Raw genomic sequence first — 15,902 nt, forward strand, 5'->3', positions numbered from 1 at the left:
TGACAATGACATGCCTGTCTTTGTCTGCCCCAACTGTCAGCGAACATTTCGTGCGCAGATTGGACTATTCAGCCATCTGCGCACTCACAGATAGATTCATGAGCATCCTTCCCCCCACCCCACCACCACCCTCCCCCCATCCCCCATCCCCCATCTGGATGACAACGATGGTCATCATCGATCTCGATGGACACACCACCACCAGTAGGTTGTGGAAACAAGAACATTCATGGGATGCACCCCCTACCCCGCCCCCCACCTGAAAATGGAGTATTACCGCCTACGCGGCAGGGATAAAATTGGTCATACGTGTAAAAGCCCACATGTGTATACACGTGAATGTGGAAGTCGTAGTCCAAAAAGGAAGAAAACACCGTCTAATGGGCCATTGTTGTCACCCTCCACCCCACCCCTGGGCAACCCCCCTAAATGGCAACACCTCAGACGTAAACCATTCTAAACAAATGCAACCACACACACACAAGTTCAGCTCTCTGTTTTTCATTTATTAGAATCAAGTCAGCATAGTCAAAACTTTGACAATTTTCATGTCATCCACATCCACCTCCAAAAAGCAATGACATAGAATGGACGAACATACACATGATGAGGAGTTGTTTTCTTTATTTCATGTAATGACCATCACACATACTGATGATTGCAGACACAGACATGACATGAACCTTCCTAGACCAACACACCAGACACACAAGTTTCAGTCACAGCGCTCTATCAATTTATCAATCAACGAATCATGTCGGCGTAGCGTAAGTTTTGACGATTTTCACGTCGTCCAGTGGCCGGTCATTACTGTCCGTCTCCACCAACCCCATCCGCTGTACCACTGTCATGCCCGAGCTGACACGCCCAAATATGGTATGCTTCCCATCAAGCCACTGGGTGGGAGCCAGCGTGACGAAGAACTGGCTGCCATTGGAGTCGGGACCACTGTTGGCCATCGACAGAATGCCTGCCCCTGAAACACATCAACAAGAACACAGATAAATCAGTTTGTTTCTGCATTCAGTTTTAAGTTCCACTTTCAGTTTGTTTCTCAAGGAGGCATCACTACGTTCAGACAAATCCATATATGTTATACCACATCTGCTAAGCAGATGCCTGACCAACAGCATAACCCTATGTGCCAGTCAGTCCTTGAGTGCATGCATATATATATATATATCGTACCTATTAGAGTGGGTTTCTTCAACAGAATTTTGCCCGAGGACAACGCTTATTTTGCCGAGTTCTTTTCCAGTGTGCCAAGTGACTGCTTTACAAGGGACCTCATTTTATCGTCTCATCTGAATGACTAGACACTCAGTTTGATCTTCCAGTCAAACTTGGGAGAAGAGGCTAGACCGGAATTTGAACCAAGACCCTCACAGACACTGCAAGGGCAGATTAGCAACTTAACCATTCTGCCACCTTCCTTCCACCTTCTTCAGTCAAAAAAGAACACAACTGTATTACACCAGCATGTGCGAGAGTGGTGGCTGAGAGCCTGAATGTCGCAAGATGTGGGAATTAAAAATACTACACAAAAGCAAGTGGGAAGAATGTTTCAGCAGATTAAAATGGTTTCAGATGAGAATAATGCACAGAATTTTGGCAGCAAATATAGTCCTTAAAGAAAATGGAATTTGGCTGATCATAACTGTGACTTTTGTAACAATGATCATGTTTGGAAAATGTCAGGTTACACAAAAGACATGTGAAAGTGGAGATGAGGAACACAGAAAGAAAAAAAAAGGTAGGAATATGACAGCTATTAATTTCAATAAATATAGCATCACAAAGAGGTGCCAGTTTTCACCAGTGATCAGGGTTTGAGGCCCTGTTTCAGCATGGTGTTGAGTCCTTGGGGAAAGACACTACCACAATTTTCATCACTCCACCCGGGTAAAAACGGGTACCTGACTTCAGTTGGGGGAAGTTAAAATGGCAAAAGGAAAAAGATTGGGCCCTGCCTTCCGATGCCGAGCCCCGGACACAATGGAAGTTAATTTACTGCCCCAATGACCATAAAAAAGGTTATGGGATCTTTTTCATTATTTCAACTTTGTGAGTATAGCATAACTACATCACTTACCTGTGTGTTTCAAGTCATCAGCAATTTCATCATTAAAATTCTTGCCATAAATAGAGGAGCCTCCTCTTCCTGAAAAACAAAAACAAAGCAAGAGTGGCAACGGTAAGTTTCTTTGGATTAAACAGTATTTTCTTTGAAAAAACATAACAATATAAATACAATGAATTTGACAGGACAACAACGAAGTCTTACATTAACTCCTGTCATAATATACACAAACAATACAATCATACTAACATTATTAGTAACAATAAATATGTAACAGATGTTTTTGTAGGTAGAATTATTCCAATGACCTCTCGACTGACAGCACTGTAGAATGATCAACTCTCTGGTCACCTCTCATTCTCTCTCTCTCTTTCTGACCCTTTTCTCTCCCTTTCCCTCTTTCCCCCTCTCTTATCCTCTCTTTCTCCCCTGTTCATTCAATCTCTCTCTTATTCACATTTATCTACAGTCAGTGTTTATTTGCTTGCCAATGGTTCATAATGTTTATGCTGGTTTGACATAATGATTTCATTCTTTATTGTTCTTAATTATTATCTTTCATTCCATCCCCCACCCCTTTTTCTGCCAGAGCCAGATGAAAAAAGCATTGTATGCTTCATCAAAAGTTTCACTTTCAGTCTGTTTCTCAAGGAGGTATCACTATGTTCAGACAAATCCATACACGTTACACCACATCTGCTAGGCAGATGCCTGACCAATACCACACTTATTCAATTACTTTCACTTCAGTAAATAAAATTCATTCATTAACTCATTCATTCTTCATGACTGATCATCCAGTCTGACCTGTGCCAGTGGGGTCTCCCCCCTGGATCATAAAGTCCTTGATGATTCGGTGAAACTTGACGCCGTTGTAGTAACCTCGGCGACACAGCTCTGCAAAGTTCCGGCAGGTAGTGGGCGCATGTTTCCAGTACAGCTCCAGCACAAACATGCCCATTCTGGAACCAGATAATGTGCACACAACTTTAATGACAATGATAATGTAGATTGAAAAGTTCCTTCAGGTGGGGGTCATACTAAAATGCGAAAAGACGCGAAAAGACCCGAAAAGACGCGAAAAGACCCGAAAAGACGCGAAAAAACACGAAAATACACCGGAAAAGAATGTGAAAAGACATGAAAAGTCCTGGAATATCTATTCTGATGTCTTTTCAGATGTGTTTTCGCGTCTTTTCGCGTCTTTTAAGTAAGACACGAAAAGATACGAAAACACATCTGAAAAAACATGTGAAAAGACACTTTTCGTGTCATTTCGTGTCTTTTCGCAATTTCACATTCTTTTCATATGTCTTTTCGTGTCTTTTCGAGTCTTTTCGTGTCTTTTCGAGTTTTAGTGACACCGTGCCATACTAAAATGCGAAAAGACGTGAAAAGACACGAAAAGACACGCGAAAAGACACGAAAAGACGCGAAAAGACACGAAAATACACCGGAAAAGAATGTGAAAAGACATGAAAAGTCCTGGAATATCTATTCTGATGTCTTTTCAGATGTCTTTTCGTGTCTTTTAAGTAAGACACGAAAAGACGCGAAAAGATACGAAAACACATCTGAAAAAACATGTGAAAAGACACTTTTCGTGTCATTTCGTGTCTTTTCGCATTTTCACATTCTTTTCGGATGTCTTTTCGCGTTTTCACATTTTTTTCATATGTCTTTTCGTGTCTTTTTGCGTCTTTTTGTGTCTTTTCGCGTCTTTTCGAGTTTTAGTGACACCGTCAGGTGGTGGGTGTTTCTAGTACAGCTCCAGCAAAAACATGCCCATTCTGGAACCAGATAGGCACACACCACTTTAATGATGATAATGCATGCTGACCCTCACACCTCCCACACAGAGATCTGGCGTTTACACTAAAAAGTTATACGTACCAAAAAAAATATGCATTGACGACACCACTAGCAAGCATGTGCATACACAAACAAACCTGCACATGCAAACACATGAAAGCGGAAGTTCAAGAGGTGCATTTGTCAATGAGATGGTAGGCAGAATGGAAGAGATGTGTTTAGAGAAACTGTTTAAACTGAACATAGGAATCCACTCAAAGATGGACAGCGTGTTCCATGCCACTGAGCCAAGACATGAGGAAGAGTGCTGACCTAGGGAACTGTTTCTTCAAGGAATCACCAGCACTTCAGAGTCAGCAGCCAAACATAACTGATAGAGATCTTGAAAGTGTATTATCAAAATTTAGTCACAAAGGTATGTTGGTGCAGTATGGTTTATTACATTAAGATACAAAGCAACTGGTTTGAAATATGAAGACAAACAAACAAACAAACCAACAATGAAGTGTCAACATAAATCACGTCAACCAAACTTTACTTAAATAGTAAAGAAACTAAAATATATTACTGGTACACATCCATTTTCTGTTTTTCCATGCCTACAAGTACAACTTCAAGCATAAACACTGCTTTAGTAATAGAGTCACTAACCTCTGGAACTCACTGCCACCTAAATTTTAAATATCCCCATCTGCTAACACATTCTGGACACATCTGAGTGGAGTGATGGCCTAGAGGTAACGCGTCTGCCTAGGAAGCCAGAGAATCTGAGCGTGCTGGTTTGAATCACAGCTCAGCCGCTGATATTTTCTCCCCCTCCACAAGGCCTTGAGTTGTGGTCTGGACGCTAGTCATTCGGATGAGACGATAAACCAACATCCCGTGTGCAGCATGCACTTAGCGCACGTAAAAGAACCCATGGCAACAAAAGGGTTGTTCCTGGCAAAATTCTGTAGAAAAATCAACTTCGATAGGAAAAACAAAGAAAACTGCACGCAGGAAAAAATACAAAAACAAGAGAGGCAAGGCCTTCAAGACTCACTTGTGATACACTTAAAAAAAAAATCAAAAAAAAAAAAATCGTTAAAATGTGTTCTGTATTTGTTATTATAAAGCTTTGGGTCAAAAAAAAAAGAAGAAAAAAAAAAAAAAGAAAAAAAAAAGAAGTCCTAACCAGATTCGAACCCTGTGTGTTCAGGTGAGAAGAAACTGTCTTACCCATTACACTATCGTGGCTCCTTAACTGACGTTCTAAAATTTAATACTTGAACATACTTTTTTTAAAGGGCGATAAATCAACTGCGGTATTCGCAGTGAGAACGCTGTTTAAATCATATTATTCTGGTGTATCTTGGGCATTCAAAAAATCTTTAAGGGCAATAAAAAATTCTTTTTACTTTTTAGGTCCGCGGTAAAGGAGACGTGGCTATCGCTGCAGTCACACTGCAACATTTAGCTGTTTTCTCTAGATCTAGATAGATGTACAAGTTTAGTTACACCCGCAGGGAATGTAGTACAGCACGGTCAATTCAATTTCTCTTTTATGTTCATTCTAGTTTTATAGTTTTAAAGTTTATATGAAAATTTAGTATTTTGTTAAACTAATAACATGTAGAGCCAAGTACAAGTACTTCTAAACGTCGTATGAAGTGAAAAGGACTTCATTTTGAGAAAAGTCAAGACTGGAAATTCTTTCGTTTCATCAATTCAAGGGTATTAACTCGCATGGTTTACAATTTTTAACTGTGAATTCCGACTGATTCTGTGGATATTTTTATGGCAGTTTGGGGCATAATCCAGTAAGTGATGAGGCGTTCACAAATCTTTCTCTGAATAAATATTTAACGGTCTCCTTCTCCAACTTTCCATCACATGTTATCGCGTATTGTCCATTGAATATAGGATTGAATGGGCAGGTCAACAACTTGAAACAAAATGGTGTCGTTCGCGTTCGCGAAGAATATGAGCATGCACTTTGAATGTGTACGCAACAGATTTTTGCCCATGACCTTCAGGGCTCAGCCAATAGATTTATAAAGTCCACTCATCGTATTGATTTTAGTATTTTCCGAAAAAGACCACTTGGGCAATGAACATAGTGAAAGCCCTGTACACTGAGAGTAAAACACACAAGCTTTTTATGTATTGAGTATAATTTCAAAATGTAATGTTTAAGATGAGAAAGATCAGTTTAAAGCATGTTAAGTCCCTTAGCAATAATTACAGATTAATTTCCCTTTTTTACTATCTGCACCAAAACGTTTGCAAAATAAATAAAACTTCCATGCTTAGCAAAAGAAGTTCCTGTTTGAACAAAAAATGATAATAATGACTGTTCTTGTTGTTGTGTCAGAATATCAGATCAAAGTGCCAAGTTTACAGAATTAAAAAAATATAACAGTAAATGCAGTTTGCATATAATCTGGCTTCTTTTTTTATATTTTTTTGTGCCCATCCCAGAGGTGCAATATTGTTTTAAACATGATGACTGGAAAGAACTGAATTTTTCCTATTTTTATGCCTAATTTGGTGTCAATTGACAAAGTATTTGCAGAGAAAATGTCAATGTTAAAGTTTACCACAGACACACAGACATATGTATAACTTTATAAAAGACTTCTTAGAAAACAGAAAAATTCAGGCTAAAATAGGGAATACGTATTCATCTACACGAACATTGCAGACAGGTATTCCTCAGGGCTCTGTAATTGCTCCAATTTTGTTCAACATTCTAATGAATGATCTACCAAAAAAAACTAACAAAGAATGTTGTAATGGTTCAATACGCTGACGATATATGCATGTGGATGAAAGTTACAATCAAAAAGAATACGCCTGCCCGATATATGAATTACACAAAAAAGCTATATCAAAATGAATTGAACACAGTAGCAAATTATATGAGCGAGAATGGTCTACAAATATCAACCGAAAAAACACACTTGATGCTTTTTAATAATGGATCAAGTCCAGCAACATTGCCTTCCTTTAAGATTTACGATAACACCCTGGAATATAAAAAAAGTAGTTAAATTCCTTGGAGTACACCTTACATCAAAATTAACTTGGAATCATCATATCGATTACATTTTAACAAAGGCCAGGAAAACATTAAACTTCTTGAAAATAGTATGCAAACAACCATGGAGCCAGGACATACTCATTCTACTACACCTTTGCACTTCACTTGTTCGGTCAAAACTTATATATGCACAAGAAGTGTACTTCAGTGCACCGAAATATTTATTGAAAAAAATTCAAAGCATAGACTGCAGAGCATATAAACTGGCACTTGGCTTACCAGTCCATGCTTCCAGTAAGAAAACGTACAGTGCAGCGGGAGTATTACCATTAGAGGATCAAAGGGAACTTGCGTGTAGTAAATTTGTCTTGAGAAGTTTAACGGACGAAAATGATTTGGAATCGGAAATAAATCTCAAATCCGACCGCGATTTTCCAAAGAGAGCTAGATCTATATCCTCTCATACCACACTGGGAACATACACGTCAAGTATTTTAACAAATTCCGGCGTGAATAAAACCCCACATTTTGCTAAAAGGTCTGTAGTATCACCTACACCTGTATGGGAACTTCAAAGAGCGCACTTTGATATCGATCACACTGATCTGACCAAAGATGACAACATAAATTTACTTACATCGCATGTACGAATCCATTTGGAAGAGAAATACCTTAATCATCTAAAGATTTTTACAGACGGCTCTGTTGTAAATGATAGAGCTGGTGCTGCTTTCGTTATTCCAGACCTTAACTTTCAAAACTCTTTTCAACTGGGAGAGAATAAATCCATCTTCACAGCTGAACTCATAGCAATCCTAATGGCGTTAAATTTCATGATATCCTTTCCGAAAACTATATTTCAGATTCTATTTTGTGTTGATTCTAAATCAGTTCTTCACGCTATTGAACTTATAAAAGAAACGGTTAGGTATGAACTCATTATTGAAATTAACCATTTGATTCACGAACTCTTATTAAGAGGCTCTCACATAACCTTTTGCTGGATTCCTTCTCATTGCGGTTTTTACTATAATGAAAAAGTTGACATTTTGGCTAAAAAAGGAGCTAGAAGCTCCACGAAGGAGTTAGATTTAAATATTTCGCTTTCACTACAGGAATGTTACACCATGGTAGAAAAAGTCCAATGGTCAAAATTTCAGTCTGAAGAAAAACACACTGGTAACTCGGAGTTACATAAGAACATAAAGAAAATGTATGGTTTCATGGGAAAACATTATCATAATGATTTTCATAAGAGGCAAATCATTTCTCTAATCTGCAGATGGAAAATGAATTGTTTTAGGACAAAATATGTCAGTAATGTTTCTTGCATCTGTGGTGCTCACATAACAGCCGATCATATACCAACTTGCGATATGTTAAAGTCTCAAATCCCTGAACTGAAATCATCTTCAGTGTTGACGATCTTCAGCAGTCCATTGCTAATGTATGACTTTTTCAACTCCTTGTTAAACAGTCCAGTTGGTTCGCTGTTATAGTTGTTAGTTTTTCATTAGAAATATGTTATATTGTTATGATTTTTTGTTTATTTTTTAAACAAAACTTAAATCAATAATTTTCACACACACACACACACACTTTCACTTACTCGTATGCGTACACAGTAATCCCCCCCCCCCCCCTCCTCCCACTCGATTTTTTTCCTTCCCTCGTCTAATATCACTTACAGTGAAAAGACGTTAAACTAAAGAACGAACACAGACAACCGAACACCGGGCTAAAACATAGACTCACTTTGTTTACACAATCTGATAGTGATAGAATGCACACATGCATTGCAAGTCCAGTAAACTAAGGCATTTTGATAGACTGTTCATAAACCACAAGGCTTATTCAGTTATTGTGCCAGCCCCTTTCCAACAAAAACAACTACTCCAACCCTGATCCACTACTGTCAGATGATTTCGAAGCCCTATTCTGAAAGAATACAGGTGCTTGTTAATGTAATACAAAGCGAAATATACAGTGGGATAGATCACAAGCCGCAAAGCTTAGGCTTTTATTAATACTACTCAGTACTGCAACCATGCCAGTCCCAGTATATCATGTATATATACTGTTTCACAGACAACGACTCATGGCAACTGATTAAGATCAAGCTGGGCGCACGTGTGATGACGAAAGAATCTTGTTTCGGTTTCAAATATCCGGTTCAAACTCGTTGATCAAAGCTATTTGAACGACAAAAAAGCACATAATTACATATATGAAGTATTACTGTTGACCTCGGCATAATAACAAAGTTAAGAATCATCCTCTTACGATGTTTCTACGGTAATATTTGGAGGCTGCATCCTGGTAGCCGCCGTCGTTGCCGCCATGATGTTCGTACGCTTAAAGAAAAGCTACATAGCCTCTGGTTTCGTTTCGATTTCCTTACAAGGCAGAACAAAATTGTGTTTATGCTGTCTATGTTTATAAATATATCTTATTGATTTTTCTTATATATGTAATATCCAATTCTAATTAGTTTTTGACTGAGCATTTTCCCTCAAAATGCTAACTTTCTATGATCAATCCAAGAGGGATAATTCTGGATAAAGAAATCTGTTTTCTGGAAGGCTACCTTTTGGTTTTTCTTCCAGATTTGTTCCGAAGAGTGAACCAGTGCAGGGTGTTGGTCGTCTATCTCCAGTTGCAAAACCTTGCTGCTTCCAGATTCGTCGAACTCTCAGGTATTTCTTTATGTCTCGCTTTGATCATAAAATGGGTAAATGTACAAATATTTATCTTCACTGTTTAGGTTTTCTCACCACATTGTCGTGATTGTTCAGCATTGGCACTGTAGATCAGCAAGTCATGGCCCTGGACACACCCGAAAGTGTTAAAACCCTTTTTTGACGATTAATTTGCAAAGAATGCGCCCGTTGAATGGAAATGTTGTAAACTAAGGCATTTTAAGGGATGGGATGTTTATTTTATTTTATTTTATTTTTAATAAATCGCGAGGCTCAGGCTTGAATAACCATTCTTTTGACTGTTGATAATCCTTGTACACCCGTGCACATGGAAAACAACAATAAAAAAAAAAAAAAACACAACAAAAACAAACAACAAAACATGTGTCACATTACATTCATCTGCATGTGTGCAGGTGTGGACATTGTGCTTTGCAATCCATGTTCAGATGTGGACATTATGCTTTGCAATCCATGTTCAGTTGTGGGCATTATGCTTTGCAATCCATGTTCAGTTGTGGACATTATGATTATGCTTTGCAATCCATGTTCAGTTGTGGACATAATGTTTTGCAATCCATGTTCAGATGTGGACATTTTGCTTTGCAATCCATGTTCAGGTGTGGACAGTATGCTTTGCAATCCATGTTCAGGTGTGGACATTATGCTTTGCAATCCATGTTCAGGTGTGGACAGTATGCTTTGCAATCCATGTTCAGTTGTGGACATTATGCTTTGCAAACCACGTTCAGGTGTGGACATTATGCTTTGCAATCCATGTTCAGTTGTGGACATTATGCTTTGCATCCATGCTCAGATGTGGACGATATGCTTTGCAATCCAGGTGTGGACATGGCGGTCAGTCTGGATGACAAACTGCTAGGGGAAAAGGCCCACTATTACTGCAGCAGCAGTGAGGATGAAGGGGACGACGACAACGACAGCGACAAAGGGGATGAAGCACAGGAACCACAAGCCAAGGCACCAGAGGTGGAGCCTCCCACCCTGGGACCCTACAGTGGCACTTGCACCAATGTAAGCCTGGCTTCCAGAATAGCATTGGTTATACATGATAATGATAATAATGATGATAATAAAATTGATGATGATGAGAAAAAGAAGAAGAGCACACACACATATGTATATATATCACTTTCAAACCTTGCAAAGCACTTTGCAGTAACATGTCAGTCAGACACAAAGCACAAGAGAACACACACAATCACACACAGACACACGTACACACACATTTGGATCGACAGAATACAAATATGGAATGGCGTTCCTGAATTATGCAGAGACTACTGGGAAAGAAATGTTTTTACATCTGTTTTAAAGGATGTAGGTGTTGTAGGAGTCTTCTCCGATCTTGGCGTTCCAGTCACCTTGTACTACTATGATGTCTTTCTTTGGTGTCTGATCAAGGGTTTCTTGTAGTTGTTCGTAGAACTCCTCAACTTCATCATCGCTGTGATCAGATGTTGGAGCATATGCTTGTATGATGGTGATGTTGAATGGGGATGCCCTCAGGCGGATGGTAGTGAGCCTGCTGGATATTGGTCGGCAGCCCATGACAGTGTTAACAATGTCTTTGTGGATCAGGAACCCTACTCCATGTTCGTGTTTGTCCTCTCTACCACTGTAAAATAGTCTGTGGCCTTCAAGTGTGGGTATTTCACCGATGTTTTTCCATCGTGTTTCACAGAGTCCTAGGATGTGCCAGCGATATTTGTTCATTGCATGTGTCAGTTCTTCCAATTTTCCTGGCGTCCTTAGTGTTCTGACATTCCACGTGCCAATAGAGATGTTGTTCCTGGCCCGGAGCTTGTTGTTGTGTGGTCCACCAGTAGCACATTTGTCACCTCCACCCTGGTTTGCAATGGAAGGCGCGGTCCTTGTTGACCCGGGCGACGACCGAGCCGGTATGGGTTGAGTAGTGGTCGTCATTCATGCGGTGAGTCTTGGGCAGAAAAGCATGGCGGAGCCCATCCCTCTCCATGCTAGACTGGTCTAGCTGCGGCTTTCCTTGATTGGAGAGGCCGAGATCTAGTTTTGATATAGCGCCAGTTGCTCGCTCCCGTGCCGCGTCGGTTGAAACAACCTGCACCGTGTCCCCCTGAGGAAACACCCACATTAACGTGGCGAGAAGGTGCGACTACGGTATTCACCCTTTCTTAATAGAAGGAAGGGATCTTCGCAGTCTTCGAGAAGACTCCTACAACACCTGGAAGGGCACATGTGGACGATATGGTAACAACACTACAAATGAAAGAGGTTTGAGACTCCTGGAATTTGCCTGCTTCAACAACCTGAAGATAACAAACACATTTGGACCACACAAAGCATCCAGAAGATGGACATGGCACAGCCCTGGAGGAGATCACCACAACCAAATAGACTACATCATGGTAAAGAAGCGTTTCCAGTCTAGCGTGAACATTGCCAAGACAAGAAGTTTCCCAGGAGCTGACATTGCAAGTGACCACGACTTGGTAATGATGACCTTCAAACTCCAACTGAAGAAAACAAAGAAACAAAGCTTCTCAAGACTGAAGTTCGACCTGGAAAAATTGAAAGATCCTGAAGTACAAGAGGCATTCCAAGCCATGATTGGTGGGAAATTCGCGCCACTCATCACTCTCGATGCAGATGACGCCGACCTGGATACACTCGTAAGCGACTTCAACGCAGCTGTAACTGAAACAGCCCAAACAACTCTTGGAAAACAACGCATCAAAAAGAAGCCCTGGGTCACGGACGACATCCTACAGCTGTGTGACAAACGTAGAGACCTGAAAAAGAAAAAGAATGAAGAAGAAGGGGCAAAACAGTACAAAGCAGTTAACACCGAAATCAAGAGAAGCATGAAGAAGGCAAGGGAGAATTGGATTGAAGGAAAATGCCAGGACATAGAGGAAAACCTGACAAGAAACAACAGCAAGAAAGCCTACCAAGTTGTGAAAGAACTTACCAACACAAGGCAAGGTAGAACTATGTCCAACATCCAGACCAAGGATGGAAAATGTCTAACAGAAGAACAAGACATCCTAAAGCGATGGACAGAATACTGCTCAGAGCTATACAACATACAGACCACAGGTGATCCAGCAATACTGAATGTTCCACCAGCCACTGATAACAGTAATCACCCCATACTCCGTGAAGAAATAGAGGCAGCAATAGCATCGCTGAAAAAAGGGAAATCGGCAGGAGTGGACAACATCCCATCAGAACTGGTCCAAGCAGGGGGTGAAGTTATGATAGATGTGCTACTGAAAATCTGCAACAAGATCTGGCAAACAGGGGAATGGCCCACACCGTGGACACAATCACTGATCATCACCCTTCCCAAAAAGGGCAATCTCCAGCAGTGTCAAAACTACCGCACCATCAGCCTGATTAGTCATCCCAGCAAAGTCATGTTGAAGATCCTGCTTAACAGACTGAAACCACAAGCAGAAAACATCATTGCTGAAGAACAGGCAGGTTTCAGACCAGGAAGGAGCACAACTGAACAAATCTTCAACTTGAGGTTGCTATGTGAGAGGTACCATCAACACCAACAAGACCTCTACCACGTCTTCATTGATTTTAAGAAGGCATTTGACAGGGTCTGGCATGCAGCTTTGTGGGCTACCATGAATCTGTACAACATCAACGCCAACCTGATCAGACTGATACAGCACCTCTATGACAAAGCCACCAGCGCCGTCTACCTCAACAATAGCATCGGGGACTGGTTCAGAACCACAGTCGGAGTGAGACAAGGCTGTCTACTCTCCCCAACACTCTTCAACATCTTCTTAGAAAGAATAATGACTGACGCACTGGAAGAGCATGTAGGAACAGTCAGCATAGGCGGCAGAACAATCACAAACCTACGTTTTGCCGACGACATTGATGGACTGGCTGGAAAAGAAGAAGAACTGGCAAGCCTGGTCAAACATCTAGACAAAGCCTCCACATCGTATGGAATGCAAATCAGTGCGGAGAAAACCAAACTGATGACTAACAACACCAACGGCATCAGCATTGACATCAAAGTCAACGACGAAAAGCTTAAAACAGTCCACAGCTTCAAATATCTGGGAGCAATCGTGTCAGATGAAGGATCTAAACCAGAAGTACTCTCGAGAATTGCCCAAACAACAACGGCACTCAACAAGCTGAACACCATCTGGAACAACAAAAACATCGCTCTCAGCTCAAAAATCAGACTGATGCGTTCCCTGGTTATATCAATATTGCTCTACGCCTGCGAGACTTGGACCCTGACTGCAGACATCGAGAGAAGAATCCAAGCTGTCGAGATGAGATGCTTTCGTAGACTACTTGGCATCTCCTACAGAGACCACATCACTAACACGGAAGTGAAGAACAGAATCCAGCAAAGTATTGGACCCTACGAAGACCTTCTGTCCATAGTGAAAAAACGCAAACTTAGGTGGTATGGACACATCTCCCGATCATCTGGTCTTGCCAAAACGTTCCTGCAAGGCACCGTACAAGGAGGCAGAAGGAGAGGACGGCAGAAGAAGAGATGGGAAGACAACATCCGGGGGTGGACAGGCTTGACGCTCGGTGACGCCCTGAGGAAATCAGAAAACCGTGAGAGAGGGGTGGTGGCCAGGTCAGCAGCGGTGCCCCAACGGTCTGAACCCAGACTACGGGAGAGGTGAAGGTGAAGGTGAAGGTTAAAGGATGTGGTTGAGGGGCTGTGAGGATGGCAAATGCAGTGAAGTTCAAGTTTGTACAGCCGATGAACTGAAAGCTTTCCCTTCATGTTTCTCTGTGGTGAATTGTTAATAATAATCATAATCATAATATAATGGATACTTATATAGCACACTGTCCAGAAATCTGCTCTAAGTTACTTGTAAAAAAATCTGCTCTAAGTCACCAGTCAAAGTGCTTTTTAAAACAAAAAGTTGGTGGTTTATTTTTTATTTTTTTATACATAACACATTACATCAATCTAAAGTATGCACAATAAGATGTGACAAGTAAACTACCCCCCCCCCACCACACCCCCCCACACACTCAACAGACACAACACACACACATGCACACACACACACACAAACACACACACTGCATACATATACATTTAAACATCCACTCAAACATTATTTACATACCAGCCACACTCCACATGCACACACAACCACACACACACACACACACACACACACACACATACACACACACACACGCGCGCGCGCACGCACATGCACACATACACATTTTTTTATGTGTATGTGATTCTGTTGGCAGACGGGACCAAAAGGTGTGGTGAAGGACTGGCGTGAATTCAAGCGTCTTGAGACGGAGAAGAAGGAGGCGCAGGAGAGAGAGCGACAAGCGCTGGCCAAAAAGCTCACCCTCACTTGTCGCTCCCATGTGAGTCACACGCACAGCTGACTGTTAAGTACTGTCATTTAATCCTTTCTTCTCCTAGTCTCATTTTTGTTCATTTCATGTAATCTGAATTAACATTTAAAACTGAACAACAACAACAATAAAATCATATAATGTTATCATTTATACACAAAATATTTTTTGCAAATTAATGATACAAGCATTTCAGATACCTGACGAAAAGAGGCAGGGAGGGAGGGAAGGAGAGATAAAGAGAATGAGAGAGAGCAAGAGAGAGCGAACCAGCCATTAGAAGATGTACTGAATACATGCTTCCCCTTTATTTTGTTATGAGTATAGACCATTATATTGCTATTTGGAGAGAGAGAACGGACGAATGAATGAACAAGCTTATAATTTTAAGAGGGTATAGGAATAAGCACAATAAGTTTGTTCACATCCGGTCCTCCAGGCATAGAAAATGAAAATTGAAAAAAAAAAGAAGAAAAAAGGTGAGAGCCAAAATCTTCATAACAAGAATGTTATCAAGAGAGAGAGAGAGAGGATTTTGAGAGAGAAAGAGAACCTTCAGAAGATGAACTCAGCACATGATTCTCGTTTATTTTATTATGAGCACAGACCATTATACTAGAGAGAGAGTGAGAGAGAGCACCTTCAGGTGATGAACTTTGCACATGATTTCTCCTTTATTTCCATCTGACCAGTGATGATTGTATTTTGTATTGATGCTGAGGTGTGAGGGTAAATCTGCATTATTTGTTATCATTGGTAGTATTATTCACTTTTATTGTTATCATTGTTGTTGTGGTGAGTGTAGCTGAACGACGAGGATGAGAGGAAGGCAGATGAGAAGTTCCTGGAACAACTAGGGGAGCTGGAGGATGAATTCATGTCGGAGTACCGCTTACGT

At 40.7% G+C, this 15,902-nt stretch overlaps 2 protein-coding genes across 2 annotated transcripts in view; one reads left to right on the forward strand and one right to left on the reverse strand.

Moving 5' to 3' along the window:
* Nucleotides 1-485: 485 nt before the first annotated feature.
* On the reverse strand, nt 486-9,350 carry LOC143299610 (peptidyl-prolyl cis-trans isomerase-like 1). The gene is made up of 4 exons (XM_076612901.1): nt 9,198-9,350; nt 2,888-3,042; nt 2,093-2,161; nt 486-976 (listed from the first exon to the last, which is right to left on the reverse strand). The coding sequence occupies exons 1-4, from the start codon at nt 9,254-9,256 to the stop codon at nt 753-755; spliced, it is 507 nt and encodes a 168-aa protein (XP_076469016.1). The 5' UTR covers nt 9,257-9,350; the 3' UTR covers nt 486-752.
* A 130-nt stretch (nt 9,351-9,480) lies between these two features.
* Nucleotides 9,481-15,902, forward strand: part of LOC143299629 (phosducin-like protein) — a 15,389-nt gene continuing 8,967 nt past the window's right edge. The window contains exons 1-4 of the mRNA XM_076612924.1: nt 9,481-9,610; nt 10,458-10,648; nt 14,888-15,013; nt 15,810-15,902. The exon at nt 15,810-15,902 is cut by the window's right edge and continues 35 nt beyond it. Of these exons, the coding sequence (XP_076469039.1) occupies nt 10,466-10,648; nt 14,888-15,013; nt 15,810-15,902 (402 nt within the window). The 5' untranslated portion in view covers nt 9,481-9,610; nt 10,458-10,465. The remainder of the gene's footprint in view (nt 9,611-10,457; nt 10,649-14,887; nt 15,014-15,809) is intronic.

The sequence above is a fragment of the Babylonia areolata genome, chromosome 25 (assembly GCF_041734735.1).
Source record: "Babylonia areolata isolate BAREFJ2019XMU chromosome 25, ASM4173473v1, whole genome shotgun sequence".
In the NCBI taxonomy this organism is placed as follows: domain Eukaryota; kingdom Metazoa; phylum Mollusca; class Gastropoda; order Neogastropoda; family Buccinidae; genus Babylonia; species Babylonia areolata.